This window comes from Coturnix japonica, chromosome 24 (assembly GCF_001577835.2).
Source record: "Coturnix japonica isolate 7356 chromosome 24, Coturnix japonica 2.1, whole genome shotgun sequence".
Lineage (NCBI taxonomy): Eukaryota > Metazoa > Chordata > Aves > Galliformes > Phasianidae > Coturnix > Coturnix japonica.
In genome coordinates this window covers 4,018,701-4,035,026 of record NC_029539.1, presented here as the reverse complement: position 1 = coordinate 4,035,026, position 16,326 = coordinate 4,018,701, and the positions used below count along the sequence as shown (strand labels likewise).

Genomic DNA, 16,326 nt, shown 5'->3' with positions numbered 1-16,326 from the left:
TCACTAAGCCTGTCTCTCTCCACCCATAACCAAAGCCCTTTCTTATTTTGCTGTATTCATTTGCATCGCCATTTTTGTTTTCCCCAATGTTTTCTATCTCAACTGCTGCTTTTGCTTTTGCTTTTTTATTTATTTGTTTCTTGAGGTAGAAGTGACAAACAGAAGGTGAGAATTTGGGTAGCAAATGACATAACGATTATTGTTGCTGTAAACCCTCCCCTTTGTAAATACCTTCGCATTGATCTGCTTTGATGACTTTGACTCTTAAGGTCCTGTTCAGGGCATCTTGTGGCTTTTTTTTTTTCCCTTCCTGAGCTTTTTACAACCAAATCAGGCTCCACTATAGCACGGACAAGGAAGTTTTCCAATGTGCCTTAATACGCGCTTTCTGTGCGCTATCTTTCATATGTCATTGTGTTGTCTGGACTTCGCCATATTCTGTCTTCCTCTTTCCAGGTGGTTATTAATAATCCCAGCACCCAGGTTCGGATGCTTGAGGACGCTTGAGTCACTTTGTTTCAGTTGTCTGTTTTTTAATATCTTTTAACCAATTTTCGTTTCAGAATAGGCTTCAAGCTTTATTATTTCAAAGTCTCCCTAAGAGCCCTTTGCAGAGAAAACTTGGTCCAGTGTGTGTCTCAATGCAAACCAACCCGCGTTCAGTTTTCTTTTGTTTTGCAGTAATTTGTACATTGTAGAAGGCTAAAAGGAAGAATCTGTCCTGATGCTTGATTGACCCCATTATGTTTACACGTCAGTGCCTACTAACATTAACCATTGTCCTTTTCCCTGGAACTGAATTACAATCAGCCTGTCATTTCAGGGATCACCCGAGGACTGTAACAGTGCGTGCCAACCTCACCTGCAGTTTCAAACTCTGTAGCAGTGGTTGTCAATGATAAACAGCAGCGTTGTTGCTTGGTCTTCTGTTACAGTCACTGCTGACTGCTTTGTAATGTGAGCAAACTCTGTTTTCTCTTTGAATAATTCTCGCTCTTTCTTCTCTAGCCTGCTTCCCCATTTAATGTTTCTCATCCAGCATTCAAACCTTAGTCCTCCTAGCATAAACTGAGCTCGTGGTCCTTCTTTCAGACATGTGAGGATCACAGGATTTCCTCAGCCCTTGAGGAGCTACCAGCACGATGCTCCCCTGTGCTGTGGGGTGAGTTGTCACCATCTCACATCTCTCAGCCATCAGAAGACTTGGATATGTGCCTCCCTGGAGGCTGAAGCATCTCTAACCCTGTCGAGCTTAGCAGTGTGGGTTCTGGTTCCCAAAAGGAATTGGCTCCATGTTAACGATGGTCTTTAAAGAAGAGAAGGCCTTTGGATATGACATTTCCCAGCTGTTCCTCCTGGGTAACTTTCCATCAGAACAATTAACCCAAACCCTGCTCAGTCACTGCCCTTATGAGATTGTTGTGCTGTAAGGAAGTGTGACTCAGCGGAGCAGCGATGCAGTGTGTGTTAGGGTTCGTTGGCGGGCAGTGCTTTGTTTCCTTTACAAGCAGAACTGTGGAAGTGCTGTGGTGTCAGGAGTACAACTGCCCTGTGTCTGTATTTTCAATGCTGGAGGATGTACCGGTTTGCTGTCCTCCCATTTACAAAACCCAGATGGGTTTCCATTGCCTCTTTGATGCAATATACTGGTTTTAAGCTGCTGTTCATGTCCCTGTCTATTGCTGGAGTGCTGGAGTAGATGACCTTCAGAGGTCCCTTCCAACTCAAAGGATTCTGTGATTCTATGCTGAAGATGCTGGAAATGTAATGAAAATGTAAAAGAGTCCACTGGTACCAGCAGTTCTTAACAAGAATCACAGAATCAGCAAAGTTGGAAAGGACCCCCAAGATCATCCAGTCCAACCATCCACCTCCCACCAATATTTCCCACTAATGGTGTCCTTTAGTACCACATCTACAAGTTTCTTGAAGAAACTGATAAGAGAGATTTGTTTTCTTTCTGACATGGAACCTTCCTGACATGGATCTTCACGTCTTCTGCCCACATTGGTTGCTTTTTTTCTCACAAAGAAGAGCTGAGGTTTGGCCTCGCTTCTTTGTGCATGAACGTGCATATGTATGTTTTCTGTATGTGTGTTAACCAAGTGGCATGTCTGTGTCTGCACCCCAGGAAAGCAGGTGATCCTGGTTAGACTCCTACCCCTTCATTAGTCCATAACCAGGCAGTAGGAAACCATGGGGATGTACTTCTGTATTTCAACAGTGATTTTGCAGGTGAGAAAAAAGAAATCAGGTCAAATTAACATAGTCTGTAGAATTACATAGTGTAGCAGTGTTGAAACACTTCTTAAAACCTCGAGAGACAACTGGAAACTTAATTCCCATCATCACCAAAACGTCTGCTGTGGCATAATGGCTGTTAGCAGAGGGGAGTGTGTCTGGTTTCCACCTGCAGGCAATAGGTGCAAGCAGCCTTCCAGCCAAGCTGGAAGCATTTCCTTGGGGTGAGGAGGATTTTCTGTTCTCCTTCACCATTTTCCCCTTCTTTCTGGTCTATTTCTGCCCTAGTCTTTGTCCCCTGGAACCACAGAGTACAAAGAGCTTTTTTGGTCTAATCAAATCAGAAACGAGGGAGGCAGGGGGTGGAAGAACAGAGGCCATTCTGCATCCAAAGCTCGTGTTTTTGGGTGAGCTGCCCGTAGAATGTCTTTGTGGAGTTATTCTTTTTGAGTTATTGGAGATAACCTGTTCTGGGTTCATTTTTCCCTGCTGAAGCTATCTAACAGAGCAATCTCAAAGGGGCTGCATTTGCTACTCCGCATGCATGGTAAGTTACTCATTTTGAGCAGCTTCCAATGACAGGCATCTTTTGTACTTGCTTACATATAGTATTTCTAGTCGAGCTATGTTCAGACATGACAGGGAAATGCAATTCTGCCTCAAAGAGTTTATCTTTGAGTGATGATAGATGCTGCTCAGCAAATAGGAACCAGAGCAGCAGATACAGCGAATAGGAGAGGACAGGTAATGCAGTGTGTAGGTTGTGGTTTAATGTGGTTGTTATTCCCCAGCCCTGGGGTGCAGTGAGCTCCCTGCTGTGCTCAGAATCCCTCCCCAGCCCCCTGAGGTCCCTGTGTAGAGGACAGGGTCCCTTTAGCAGCTGTTCCTGCTGGAGAAATCAAAATCCCATCTCAGTACTGCTATAGACTTGACCTACAAAGGCATTCTGAGCTGATAAAGTGGTTTTACAGCATGGAAGAGTTGGGGAAGATCACAGCTAAACTCTGCAAAACTAACTTCTTTTTTTCTAGGAGAAGGGAAAGCACAACAGTGGTGTAGTTTCCAAAACATCACGACCTTTAAAGCTTTTCCTCTGCCACTGTTGCTTTGCTTCAGTGTAGGTGCTTGAAAAGATTTCCTGTGTGACAGTTTGATCTTTTTAGTATATCCTCCAACTGCATTGATATTCTGACCATCCTTTGGTGTTTCAGCTGTTATCGCTGGCAGGCCCTTTTTTTTTATCAGTTCAAATTGTCCTTGTGGCTTTGTTCATTAAGATGTACAATATGATACAGCAGAGCAAACCGCATAATTTGAATTACCCCTACAGTCGTTACTTGAAATGCTGGTATTGGACAGCTGTTGTTTCCTGGGAGATAAAGGTTCTTAATAATAGCCAAGCCCTCATCTTTGAGCAGAACGTCGAATGGAGTGCTTCAGCTTGCTATTTCCAGCCTTGTTTTGCTGCCTTCTGGACTTGCTTAGCACATACACTTTCGTAGCCCAGGATCTACAGAATTATCTGTACGTAGAATTTTGCATTTATCACATTGTCTACACATAGATCTTGCAGGTGTCCTGGCAGCTGTTTCAGTGGAGACCTGGGGGTGCAACACACGTACCGTCACCACTGTTTCAAGCCTTGCACTGGGTGCTGCTAATGCTGCAAAACCCCGGCTTGTCCACCTTGCAACAGTGCCAAGCTGGCAGGTTTCACAATTATTACGTGCCCATAGTGCAGTTTAAAACCCTGTGTTAAAACAAAGTCCCTTAGAATATACAGTAAGGGGCTGGATGAGCTTTCACTGAGGGGCCGTGCATTGCCCCATGGTTGTGAATGGGGGCAGAGGTTGCTTTGCTCCTGCTGGGCAATGGCTGTGGAGATGCCACCTCTGGATGGGTGGGTGGGAAGAATGCAAGAAGTCATTCTTTGCTTGAATTACCTTGCAGTGGGTTGGTAGAAGGTGAAGAGGCAACGTGGGGATTACCAAAGTACCCACGGACTTCTCAGGCTTGGTACCTCATCAGGTATGGTTGCTTGTGTTAGTTCCTGGTGGAGGTGTTCTCACTGAGCTTTGGTTTGAAAACCTTTGTGTGGCTGCAGCAGCAATCTGCACACAGGCACTTGCAGTCCCCACTTGCTGGCCTTCCCCTGAGGTGTGGTTTTCCCTTACACTGCATTCAGGGATTGAAATAAGAACCAAACCATTGCAGAGCTTGATGGAAAGATGTGTAAAGGAGTAGACTGAGCTGCAGCACTAATTTAGGAGTATTTTTGTTCTTGTCACACACAGCTTCCATGCAGATTGTGATTATTTTTGTGAAACATCTGGTCTGCAAATCAAACTGTCTTTTGGGTGCATTGCAACATGCCCATGCACAAATGCTTTCAGCACAAGCTGGAATTGCTTTACAGAGGCTCTTCGTATAGGATCGTAACACAAAGTAGGTTTTCATCCATCCTTCAGAGGAGCATTGAAGACAGGAAGGATTGCTTTGGGTTTGCACACTGTAAGGGGGATTTGGGGCTTGCCACTTACTGTCCCACAGTGTAAGTGAATTACAGTGTGGCTCTTAGCATCTAGCAGGGGTTGGAGATGATTGGAAATTCAGAAGCTTTGCATAGGTTTGTTTGTTTTTACTCGCCTTAAAGCTTGGAAATGAGGCAGGAATCTTGTGATGCTGCTGTGAAAAGAGGAATGTGGAAGAATCCGTGCTCATCCTGGTCACTCAGTGTTGAATAGCATAGAAAATCAGTAAGGATGAGCACTCTGCAAGTGGGTGTTCAGACTGCATTTGGTTAAGGAACCAATTTAAAAAGCATTGCATTGAGTGGGTCCCTGCAATTATTAATGCCTCTTGAAGTTTTTTAATAAGGGTTCTTTATGAAAGGTGCTTTCTGCCTCTGCTTCAGGTAGGGGCTGTGATGCTCTTTGCAATAGCAGCGTGCTTTTAAGCTCTGGTGTGAGGCTGTAGCAGTACAGTTTGCTGGGAAGAAAGCAAATAAGCCTTCAAGTTTTGTGAATTCAATTTTGCTACCAGGGTTTTAATTTCCCTCGTTGTGTTGGAGGCTGTGGACTAATTACTGGGCTGGTTGAAAGGGCCCAGTCTGTCACACTCAGTGAACAGTTGTAAGTTGGAGAGAATCCATTTGAAAAAATGAGAAGGCATAACAGCGGAGCTCGTAACTCAACTAAATGTTGCCCAGATGCCTTCATGAAGTAATTTTATGAGTGTGTGCATCTCTTATATGTGTGCGCGCGGCTGTATAGCCCTTAACAAAGCGGTGAGTGCCTAAAAGTTGGGCCGTGCTTGAGTGTTCTTATTTGGCAGATGACGCCATCCGTATCACAGCACAATATATGTTACTGTCTTCATTCACTCAGGGTCTGGCCGTGGTGAAATCTGTTCTTAGTGCCGACATGAAAAAGAGGGTCGCTATGAAGAGAAACACAGAGCTTTGCGGAGGCCCGCAGTTCCTTTCTTGGGTTCCCTGTCTAATTAAGAATCAGACCGTTAATGAGTTTCTGTACAGGCGGATTTCAAAGGACGGTTCTGTTGTTTTTACTCTTCATACAGCAAATGTTGTTGGGTCTTCCTGGTAGAAATCAGGAAAAGAAGCATTGTCTGTGTCATCTTTACCTTAATGTGAAAAGTGCCTAAGTGGATGGAGCCTCTGTCTCTCTGCTTTTCTTCATCCTCTCTGCTTTGCTTTCCCACATCTCGTAAAGCAACCCCCCATGCAGCACCAGCTCATTTGAAATGATAAGCATCACCTTTGTGCAGCCCTGTGCATGCAGTTCACTCTTGTCACTCAGGGCTGGCTTTGCTAAGCCTCAGCCAAGTCAGAAATGCACCACGTATGTTCTTGTCACTCCATGTGAGGGGAGATGGTTTTTCATCCGTGGTCTGGGGTAGAAGTCTGATCTGCAGAGGTCTGTATGTCTGGTCTGGCATATAAAGATGGCTGTTCTTGAAAATGAAGGAACAGTAAATGGCACGTAACCATTGTGAATATGAAAAAGCTGGTCTCAAGTCTAGCCTATCTGTCTTAAAATTCAGGGCTGCCTTAGCAGCAGCACTGCGGGATCTGGAATGTTCCTTCTCACATAAGGCAGAGCAGCGGTGGAGCTTGGCGTGTGCACAGATTGGCGTGTATTCATTAATTTCCTACCAAAGCAACAATGACAGTTTTTCTCTCCTTTGCAATGTAACCCCTGTAGTAGTGTGTGTGTGTTGGGGGGTACTCCTTTGCTTTGTTTTAACGTGAGATTATTCCTCTTTGGAGCACTGTGTGTGCGCAGTCCTTCTCAAGGAAGACTCTGGGATTGAAATGGACTTCAGACAACTCCATGCTAAACTTTTATCTGGTCTGTGTTCCCTATTGCAATCATCCAAACCATTTGCTAATCATAACTTTGTCATTCCAGCTGCAGCCAACATCTTGTTTGACTTGGATATTTGTTCGCACTTACAACTGCTTGAGAACTTTATTTTTTGTAACCTGTTGGTCTCTGTCCCCAGATGGGGAAGCGAGATGCACTGTCCAGTTTGCACTCTTTCTTGACTAATATCTCTTCCAGCACGTGAACACAAGTTTGCTTTCAGCAGATTTTCTATTAAGTGTAAAAACTGACGTAACCTTTTTGTTTCAGGAAGACAGTAAATTGAGACTATTTATAGATGCCAAGATGCTATCTAAGGAATTAATACTCAGTTTTACAATCCTTTCTAAACGCAACTTCCCCCTTCACCTTCACCACCATTTTCCCCTTCACCATTTGCTTGGTTAAAATGAGGCATTATTTGGGGATTGCGACTTGAAAGCAAGGAAGAATCCCACTCTTGTTCTCATCTGTGCTTTGGAAGGCTTCCCTTGCAGCCTCCACCAGAGTTCCCAGCAGGAGAACAAGTGCTAGCATATTTAAGTGTGTGTTAGATTTGATTGCCAAGATGAGAACAGCCTATGTTGGCAGTGGAAACAGGCTAATGACAGCTTGATAATCTGTTATGCAAATCTTGGTGTAGTTTGTTAAATTGTGCAGGGTTTATTTGTTTTGCTTTGATAATTAAAGCACGTAGACCTTGTATCTGTGAGCATTGTGTATACCTTGTATAATTCTTGTCCTCATTGGTGCTTCAGGAAACCAGACTAGGGCTGTCCTCAGCTAAATTAAAAAAGAAATGAGTCCTCATTTTTCCACTGCTGCTTCTGAATGTGCAGGAAGGCTGCCCTTCCCAGGGTTCTCCAGACAGCATGTTAATTAGGGGAAATGCCGATGTGAATTGTCCATTGTTGGTACAAAACTGAAGTTCCAGGCAAGTTCACGGAAATACACGTGGGTAGAGTGCTTCTCTACGTGATTTTATTCATTTAAACGTTGCCTGCATCAAACGAAGTGGAGTCCTGTGAAGCCCCATCTTTGCTGTGGGTGACCACATCTGGGTTTTACTTTTGGCTTGGGAGCATTGGTAGGTATTTGATAAGTGTGCTGAAGAATTATCCCTTTAAAGCATGCAGCCAATGGGTGCATCTGTGTGCATTCCATCAAGGAAGAGGAGAAAGTGTAAGACTAGATGAACGTTGAGTTTACCAATAACTAAATAAGCCAGGACTCCAGATAATGACTGAAATGTGATTTAGACCCGGTGGTATCTGAAATAACAAAGGGCACTGTCAGGGTGGAGTTCTCTAGAAAAACCTGTGAATTTGGGTCAGTCTCTAAAATTGCACATTTCAAACACCTTTGAAGGGATGAAACCCAGTTGGCAAGGCAGCTCCAAGCCATTTCCCATGAGTTGCAGTGTCAGTTTAGTAACGTGAGCTTCAGACTGACAACCACCAAAAAGCTTAAATATATTATAGCATAACAATCTGTTAACCACAGATAAAAACGATCGTTGCAGGTTGTGACCCAGTAAAAGTAAACTCCAGATAAATCAGGATGTGTTTCAAAGTATGGGAATAGGAACTATCTACCTGTATTTCCCTATCCTGGCTCAACATGCTTTGCACTGAAAAGATGGTGCATCTGATCAGTGTAGCCAATGCACGTGCAGTGTGCTGTGAGATTCTTTTTGTTTTCCAGCTGTAAATACGGCCTCGACTCAGGGATTTTAGGATGCTTGGGAGTGCCCTGCATTGGGTGGAGGAGGAGGAGGAGAAACTGAAACATTCCTTGCTTCCACGAGGTGATGGGTGCCCCGACTTGGAGGCTGGAGGAGGGGTTTTGCTGCAGGCAACATTTGAATGCGTATTATCTGTATTCCGAGTGTTAACTCTTTGTGCTGCTCCTGAGCTTCTGTTTTGATACTTAACAACAGAAGAGTTGGTGTTGGTGTTCTCCCCATCTCATGTTCCCCTGACTTTGCAACCACCAGTAATTGTTCTGGCAAGGTCCTGGAAAAAAAAGAAATATATATGTAAGACAAATTTACTGTTTTCCTCAGGCTCATAGCTTTTGAACTCGAGGCATGTCTTCTAAACAGTGCAACTCACTTCAAATGCTTTTTGCCTTTCATTTTATTATTGCTTGTCACGCAATGTTCTTTGAAAGCTTGCTCATATATTATCTGTTCCATTTTTTCCATTTTCCCTTTTTTTGCATGCTGTTCCTCCTGTTTCTTCCCTTCCTCCAATCCTCTGTTCCCGTGTGTAGACACAACGGCGACGACAGAACCGGCAGTTCACGGTTGGTATCACATTCCTGTTTATCTTATTTCTCAGCATTGCTGAGTGGCAAGACAAGCCTGGGAAGGGGAAGGAAAATAAAAAAAGAGGAAAATGCAGTCTTCAAGGGAAAAACCACGTTTCAAGTGAACTGATCTCATAAATATCACATCGTTTTTAAGGCTTGAAAGTCTGTCTAGTCTTGTCATTTCAGTTGTGAGTTTCATAACCAGTTGTCCTGGTTCCAGGCCAGAGCTGATTCCCAAACGCGGTAGAAATGACACGCGTGTAAGAGGAGCACAAAGGAAGCAAGTGACCTTTTTTCAGTACTCTTTATTACCAAGGTTATCGTTTCGGACTCTAAAGTGAAACCTGGATTGAGAAAACAGGAACTCAAATGATGTTTTTAAGCCATGCTTGGCATTTTCAGCCTGTTTCTTCTGTTTCAAGTCCATAAGAAATGGCCTCCAGGAGGTGCACCCAAGCTGGGTGCCGTGCTTGGTGTTCTGTGGGTGCTCGGCAGCTGAGCCCCTCACCTCGGAGATCAGGAGGGAAGTTTTTGTTATTACACTGCAGAAGGAGATTTTACAAACAAATAGCAACACTTTCTTATCAGCATAGCAGTCTAGCAAACTAACCCTTCTCATCTGCTCAAGGAAGTCTAGCTAACAGCTTGACAGCTTCCTTTAGCTTCCTACATTTTCAAAGTAAGCCTAAACAGTCACTTCAGACTGAAAGTTGAGCATACAGTTTTTTGGCACAAACTCGCTTTTCAGCTGAAGAACCAAAACAATTTTAATTGACTAAACCATATTTGTGTTTGCTGTTTTCTTAGCGTTGGTAAATGGACTGTTTCTGTTACTGACGTGAAATGGTGGAAGCCAAAAGTCTGTGGTGCTGAACAACCTTATCTTCTTGCCTCCTCCCAATGGGGCACATCTTGGGCACTATTGTGTGGATGGTGGACTGAGCGTAGCTGAGTTTAAGTAGTGATTGTAGTGATGCCTCATTTCAGATTGAGGGAAAAGCAGGTTTTGCTCCAAGTAGCTTACCTACATGGATGCTTTTTTCCACCTTATTTAAAAAACAGAAGCATTTAGGAATACTTTTGCACATTGCTGCTCTCCCAGTTGTTTTTAATGTTGGGGTTCAACATCATGAGTTTGTAGCTACAGCTGTGGAAGTCATAGCAAGGTAATAGGAGTCCCAAGTGATATCTCATCACGCGCTACCCTAAAGGGGCCCATGAAAGTCAGATGAAGGCAAAATGTTAATCACCCCATCACTACCCGTGGGGAAAAGCCTTGAAGGCTTTTGAAAGCATTGAAAAAGACAATGAATATGGTTTAATTAAGTAACAGCTTAAAAAAAAATAGCTCTGGGTAATTGATGATAAAAATATGAATAAAATTACAGGACAACGCAGATCAACCATTTAGCATTTTTTGGGTAGGTGAGACACTTTTCCAAGACAATAGAAATTAATGGTGGCTGATTTATTTAAGCACTCGATAAATGTCACCCCATTGACTCTGCCCTTGGGGCTGTGCAGTGGGTTTTGCCATCTGTTTTTGGTCATTGCTATGCAGGGAGCACAGACCCAGCACAGAGCGGGGGCTGCTGGAGCATGGTGCTCCCCACCACAGTGACCCACCTGGTTCTTAAGCACAACTCCTGGCAGCTTTCATCTCTCACTTGTCACAGCCGTACAAATAATGCTTTTTATTTGAGGAACGGCTCTGAGTGTTATAACCTCTGTGAGGAAGGACTGCTTCTGTATAAGGCTGACAACTGAAATGACAAGCAAGTTGGCTCTGGCAAACTTTTCTGCCTTAAAAATCAAACCTGTTTTGTACTAAACTGCGCTACCTTTGCCCTCTTGGGTTCTTTTCCTGTGAAGACTCTGGGATTTCTTTCCAAGCTTGTGTTGCTGGAGTGTGTATGGGTATACCAGGTGTTTATGTACGTTGGCCATTTGTTCTTACCAATGTCCAATCGGAGTGAGCATGTATGTGAATGACTAGAAATGCATGGGCATGAACTAAAGCCAAATGGATTTTCTCCAAAAACGATTTCAAATGAATTGGGGGAAGAAAAAAAAATTAAAAAAATAACAACAACAAAAAGTCCAACAACCAAACCCAGAAAGATTGATAGCAAAGAAAATGAAACGTAAGGCTAGTGTGGGAACCAGCACAATACTTCAATCTGGGAAAGGAATTTTGAGTCGTTTCATTTTTTGGAGTGTATCCTAGAGGACTGGGGGGAAAAGGAGTCCTGTATGTGTATGCATGTGAAAGCGGTAGCCAGACCCCTGCCATTCCTGTTCTCTGATGGAATGGAGTTAACAGCAGCAATGCATGAGTGACTTAAAAGCACGAACATTGTTAACTCTTTTTTTTGTTTGAAAATGAGAGCTTAACTGTAAATTTTCTGATGCACTTTCTCCTTTCTCTGCACTGTTCATTGCCAGAACTCCAATAACAGCATGGTCATGGCCGGCAGGAAGGCTTGTGCTTCTGCTGCACTGCACTACACGGGGTTACTGAGCGTAAACCCTCCTTCCCTTCTCTTTTGCACTTCACATGTCAGGGTGCCAGTGGGCTGACGCACCGGTGCACCATGAAATCACAGCTCCCAGCCTACATGTAGGCAGATCAAGGGCAGGCCGTGGTGCGGCAGTAGCTCTGGAAGTTTTCCAGCCCTGAATTGGGAAAATCAGTTGGGTTTTTTTCTCTCGTTCCCCTTCTTCACTCCTGTCCCGCTCCCATCCTAAGGTCCTAATGTAAATTTGCTGCTTCCCAGACGTGATTCCTCCTCCTTTGCAGGCTGTGGAGCTCAGCCCTCTGAGGTTGCTGCCCTCTTTTGTGTGAGATTCCCCAGCTCGCTTTTTGCCTCCTGTACCAGTAGAGCGCTTACAAACAGCCATGACCTCATACACCATGTTCTTTTGCTACAGCAAAAGCAACACGTTATGTTTTTTCCCCTCGGGTTTTGACCCCATCCTATTATAGGCAAAGAGCTTTAATGAACCTCTCTGTGATTTTTTGATGAATGCAGCCAATGCCTGTTGCAGTGAGCTGTGCTCCCTGTGTGCATGGCAGGTATTGGGGCACCTGTGAGTGCTGCACTTAGAGCACAGGCAAGAACTAATTAATGAGGAGATAGGGTGGAAAGAAAAGTCTGAGAGCACAAAGTCTGGAGTGTAGGTTAGCATTGTGAGGAGATCCCCCAATGCAAATGAGGAGTGGCAAGAAAATGCATTGTCCAAAATAGAGCAGATAAATTACTTTCTGAGATGAAAATACTTTCCTGAAGGCCCGTATGAATTTTTGGTCATAGCAAGGTTTTGAATAGGAATATTTAACACTCCTGTGTTAAGCTCCTGTTGCTTTTTCCAGTTGCGCTCAGTCTCTGAAATGAGTTTGGCTTGTCTGAAGCTGCAGCCAAAAGCTGAGCTGTGCCAGAGCTCTCCCCGGTTTGCACATCTTGCCAAATTAAACAGCATACAAGGAAAAAATAAAGCCCCAGTGCTTTCTGTGTGAGCGTTATCGAGCAGCTCTGGCTGCCCAACTACCTTTTTTTTTTTTTTTTTCCCTTCCTTTTTAAAAATGCCCTACTTAAAAGTGCAACTGAGAGTAAATAGGTTTCTAAATAGAGACCTAATCCTTGGGGCAATTGAATAAAACATCACAAAGATCCACGCGCATGTTAAGATTCCTCTTCAGTCTCGTAGAATTCTCTACATGAAATAGAATCTGGAATTGGTTATTTACTGTTTGATACAAAGGAGAACTTAGATTTTTGCTTAAAAATCAGAGGTACCCCGTGAAGAAGGACAAAGCACTGTGTTATCAATAAACCTGCCAAGAAATGTCCATTTAATTGGCCTGACGCCTGCACCAGGCTGCAGGAGGTGCAACCCAGCTCTCAGGTTGCACCTGTTTCAGATGCATTCTTCATCAGGAAGTTCTGTCTAAAAGAAGCCGCAGCAGACGCTGAGCGTGTCCTGATCAGAAGAGGAATTAAAAGGACTTTAATCGCGGATGTGAAATTTTTAAGGAGGAAAAAACAAGATGTGATTTACTGCAGGTCTGAAATCCCTGATGGGGTGTTTTAATGCCATTCGATGGCGGTTTCAGGTGCAGGTAGAAACCGAACTGCCAGATGGTTTCATCTCCCTTTGCTTCATTGGAAATGGAACGTTGTTTTTTTCATTACAGAGGAAGCGTAGTTCCCTGTAAGTGAGAGGGAAGAATACACAGGAGCAGTTCTGAAGAGAGGAGAGCTGAATGGCTCTTGCTCAGAGCACAGGTTTGCATGTCCAGTGCTTCCGTGCTCCGCTCTAATTATTTTTATAGATTACAGTGAGAACAGGTGGCTCCCTGGAATTCAGCAGCATTGCAAAACCAAATTCCTTGCCATTAATCTGAGCGGCTTCCCTCTTTAGACGATCATTCAGGCTGTAGCTTTGAGATCACATACTTTTAAACCACATTGCTAAAGAAAGATGTCTTTTTAATGAGCTGTGCGTGTTGCTTTTAGCTTTCCAACAGGGCGCAAGCGCGCACGTTGAGTGTACTGTATTAACACCTTTGTTATTTACAAGGAAGCCTTTGCCCTGCAAAAATCCGTCTTGAGCCACTGTGGCTCTCCTCCCCCACGTGTAAGAAAGAGATGGGGATGGAGGATTGCAGCTCCACAAGGCGTTTGCCTTGCTCTTGAACAAGGTTTACCCCACACCACAAATAAAACCAGAACTCAACGCAGCACCCAGTAGCGTTCACTGGACCCATTTTGCAGAACATGGGTGAGCACGGAGCACATGTCAAGGCACCCAGTGGCTGTTGAGAGCTCAACCACCTTCTGCTACCCTCAGTCTCCCCCAAACACATCAGGGTTTTCTCAGCCTTCAAGCTCACGCTGGAATTGTTCCAGTGCTGTTAGTTCACGGTCACAAAAGTGTGTCATGATCAGCTTTGAGGATAGGCACGTTTTTCCCCCCAGAAATACATTAAAATTGGGAGACTAAAATATTTTTGTCCATTTCTTTTTTTTAACAGAAGTTACAGCCAGCAGTCTGCATCTACAGATGCCTTTCAGTTTTGAAATGTGCTCCACAATACTTTTGAATGTATAAATTGCCATGCTTGTAAACGTTGCCCAAACCCACTGAACTTCGGTGGAAAATTGGAAGAAAAATTGACTTCCATACGCTTACGTAACCCAAATCAAACCAGAATTAATTGGGAAATTGCCCCTATTTGATGAGTCAGAGGCTGAGTCTGGGGGTTTCTGCATGCTGTTATGAATGACTTTGGTTCACCTCCATGTTCCATGTGTTAACAGTGTAGACTGAGGAATGTTTCTGCCAGTCTGTCAGTAATAAAGTAAATGATTGGAATCCCGATATACAAGTTATTTACTCTGCTCAGACCAGCAGAAGATGGCAAGTGATTGACTCATTTGTTTCCCTCCCCTCCCCCCAAGAAATTCACCCTCGGTTCTTAAGTGTCTTGTTTATTGTCACTTGGAGGAATACAAAGAAAAATGAGTTTGTTTTTACTTGTAAGGCTTTACTCAGTTGCCAAATTCCGCAGAGGAGCTGGACTATGGGGATCTCTCAGGTAAGGGCTAGCATCTAGGTAAAGCACTGCTCTTCTGCTCTAGATACCGGTTCCACGTTGATTTCTGCATCTTGGCCATTTTGCATTGTATAGTCGCTGTGGTGTAGCAATTAATGGCACACGAAGTCCCACAGATCAGAAGGACGTTGTTGTCTGGTGGGTTTTCCCTCCCTATTATGTGGGCTTTTTTTTGTTGGTTTTTTTGTTTTTTTTGTTTTTTTTTTGGGCACATTTTGTGCAAGGAGTGAAAAGGAGGTTGGGAGGAACATGGGGTCACCTTTTGGGCTGGCTGCCAGGCGCGCTGCCCTCGGTAACACGCAGGAGCTTTTTGAGTGCTAATTTGGAGGCCGGTTGAGTTGGAATTTGATGTTTGGAAAACACTCAGCTCTGCTGTAATGTGTGAAACTGGCTTTGCAAAGTGCAACCGGTGCTAAATGGGGGCTGCCCGCTCATTGCTTGGAAGGGGAGCATCAGATTGGGAATCAAAAGGAGTTCCTCCTTTTATCAGCAAAGACGAAGGCAACTATTGAAACCTTTTCTTTTTAATCCACGGGCAACTGAAAGCTGCACGGATGCATCTTTATAGTTGATCCTTGCAAATTCTGAATGAATAAGCAAAAGCATTTTCAATGGGTGACCTGGGGCAATTGGTATATACAAAACGAGCACCATAGCACAGTCCAAACCTCTGATCTCCGTGGTTTGGCAGCCTCTCCTTTGGGAAACAGCAGAGCATGGAAAGCACCGGTGCCTGGTCCCCATCCCAGCAGGTCTCTACCATGAGGTGCACCAGTGGGGTTTGGTCCAGCACTGTTTTGTTCTGCAGTTTAAAAACCAAAACCCCAAGACAACAGTTTTTTTCCGTAAAATGCTTTTCTCCAATGAAACTAACAGCTTTTCTTCCTGTAAGCCACTATAAGGATGCTTTGGCCAAGAGGTTAGAAATGATTGATTAACTCGATATGTATTCTAACACCTGAGCAATACTAATAATTATTATTGCAGGCCTGGGCCAGATCTCATAGGTAAGAAGCACTAGGTGTCTGTTAAATATCACTGTGTGGGTGGAAAATAACTGTTTTGCTCTGATACTCTTTATTTTTTCATTTGTTGTCTTTTTTTTTTTTTTTCCTTAAAGAAAACATACATTTTGGTGAACAAACAGAAGGATGGGAATTAATTCCACAAAGGAATTCCTCAAAATGGGTGTCTGCTAGCAACACTGCCTCCCCTTGGCAGCAGCACAAGTTGGGTCCGCTCTGCCCGGCTCTGCTGTACTCTCACCATGCACTCATTCACTCATGCACCCGCTTTGCAGTGACACACCCACTTTTCTCAGAGAGCTGTGGATGTGTTGACTGCCGGAACACTGCCTATTTTTGTTCTTTTTGTCAGCTTGAAATTTCCCATGGGTTGTCCACAGCGTGGTGCAAGCACAGAGCTGGTGAGCGAGCACCTTTGTGCGCTAACAGACACCCATTTTGGAGCATCAGTTTTGACTGCTGATGTTTTTTTTCCCCCAAGAATTTTGGTTTTTTTTTGCTTGTTGCAATCTTAAGTTATTTGTGTATGACCAAAGGATGGCTTTCCCAAGTCAAACATACCAATATGACTGGAAAACAGAGCTGCAGCCCTGCACTGCTTGCTGCTCTGACCAAGCTTCTGCCCTCCATCACATAACTCATGCCCAGATTCCCAAGAAACTGATATAGGATCCCGTTTTGGAGTGGTGGCAGCAGCTCAGAGGGCAGCACAGGTGAGTGCTGAGCCAAAGCCCATCCCGCAGAG

General features: G+C 44.1%; 1 protein-coding gene across 11 annotated transcripts in view; it reads left to right on the top strand.

Annotated features, from left to right (window-relative positions):
- Positions 1–16,326, top strand: part of CADM1 (cell adhesion molecule 1) — a 146,455-nt gene that overhangs the window by 120,169 nt on the left and 9,960 nt on the right. For 5 of the 11 annotated variants that reach the window (XM_015884138.2, XM_015884134.2, XM_015884142.2 and 2 more), the window contains 2 exons: positions 8,901–8,933; positions 14,485–14,538. The exons of 2 other annotated variants lie outside the window; for them this stretch is intronic. In XM_015884138.2, the coding sequence (XP_015739624.1) occupies positions 8,901–8,933; positions 14,485–14,538 (87 nt within the window). The remainder of the gene's footprint in view (positions 1–8,900; positions 8,934–14,484; positions 14,539–16,326) is intronic. 4 more of the 11 variants (XM_015884135.2, XM_015884140.2, XM_015884141.2 and 1 more) reach the window with 1 other exon arrangement.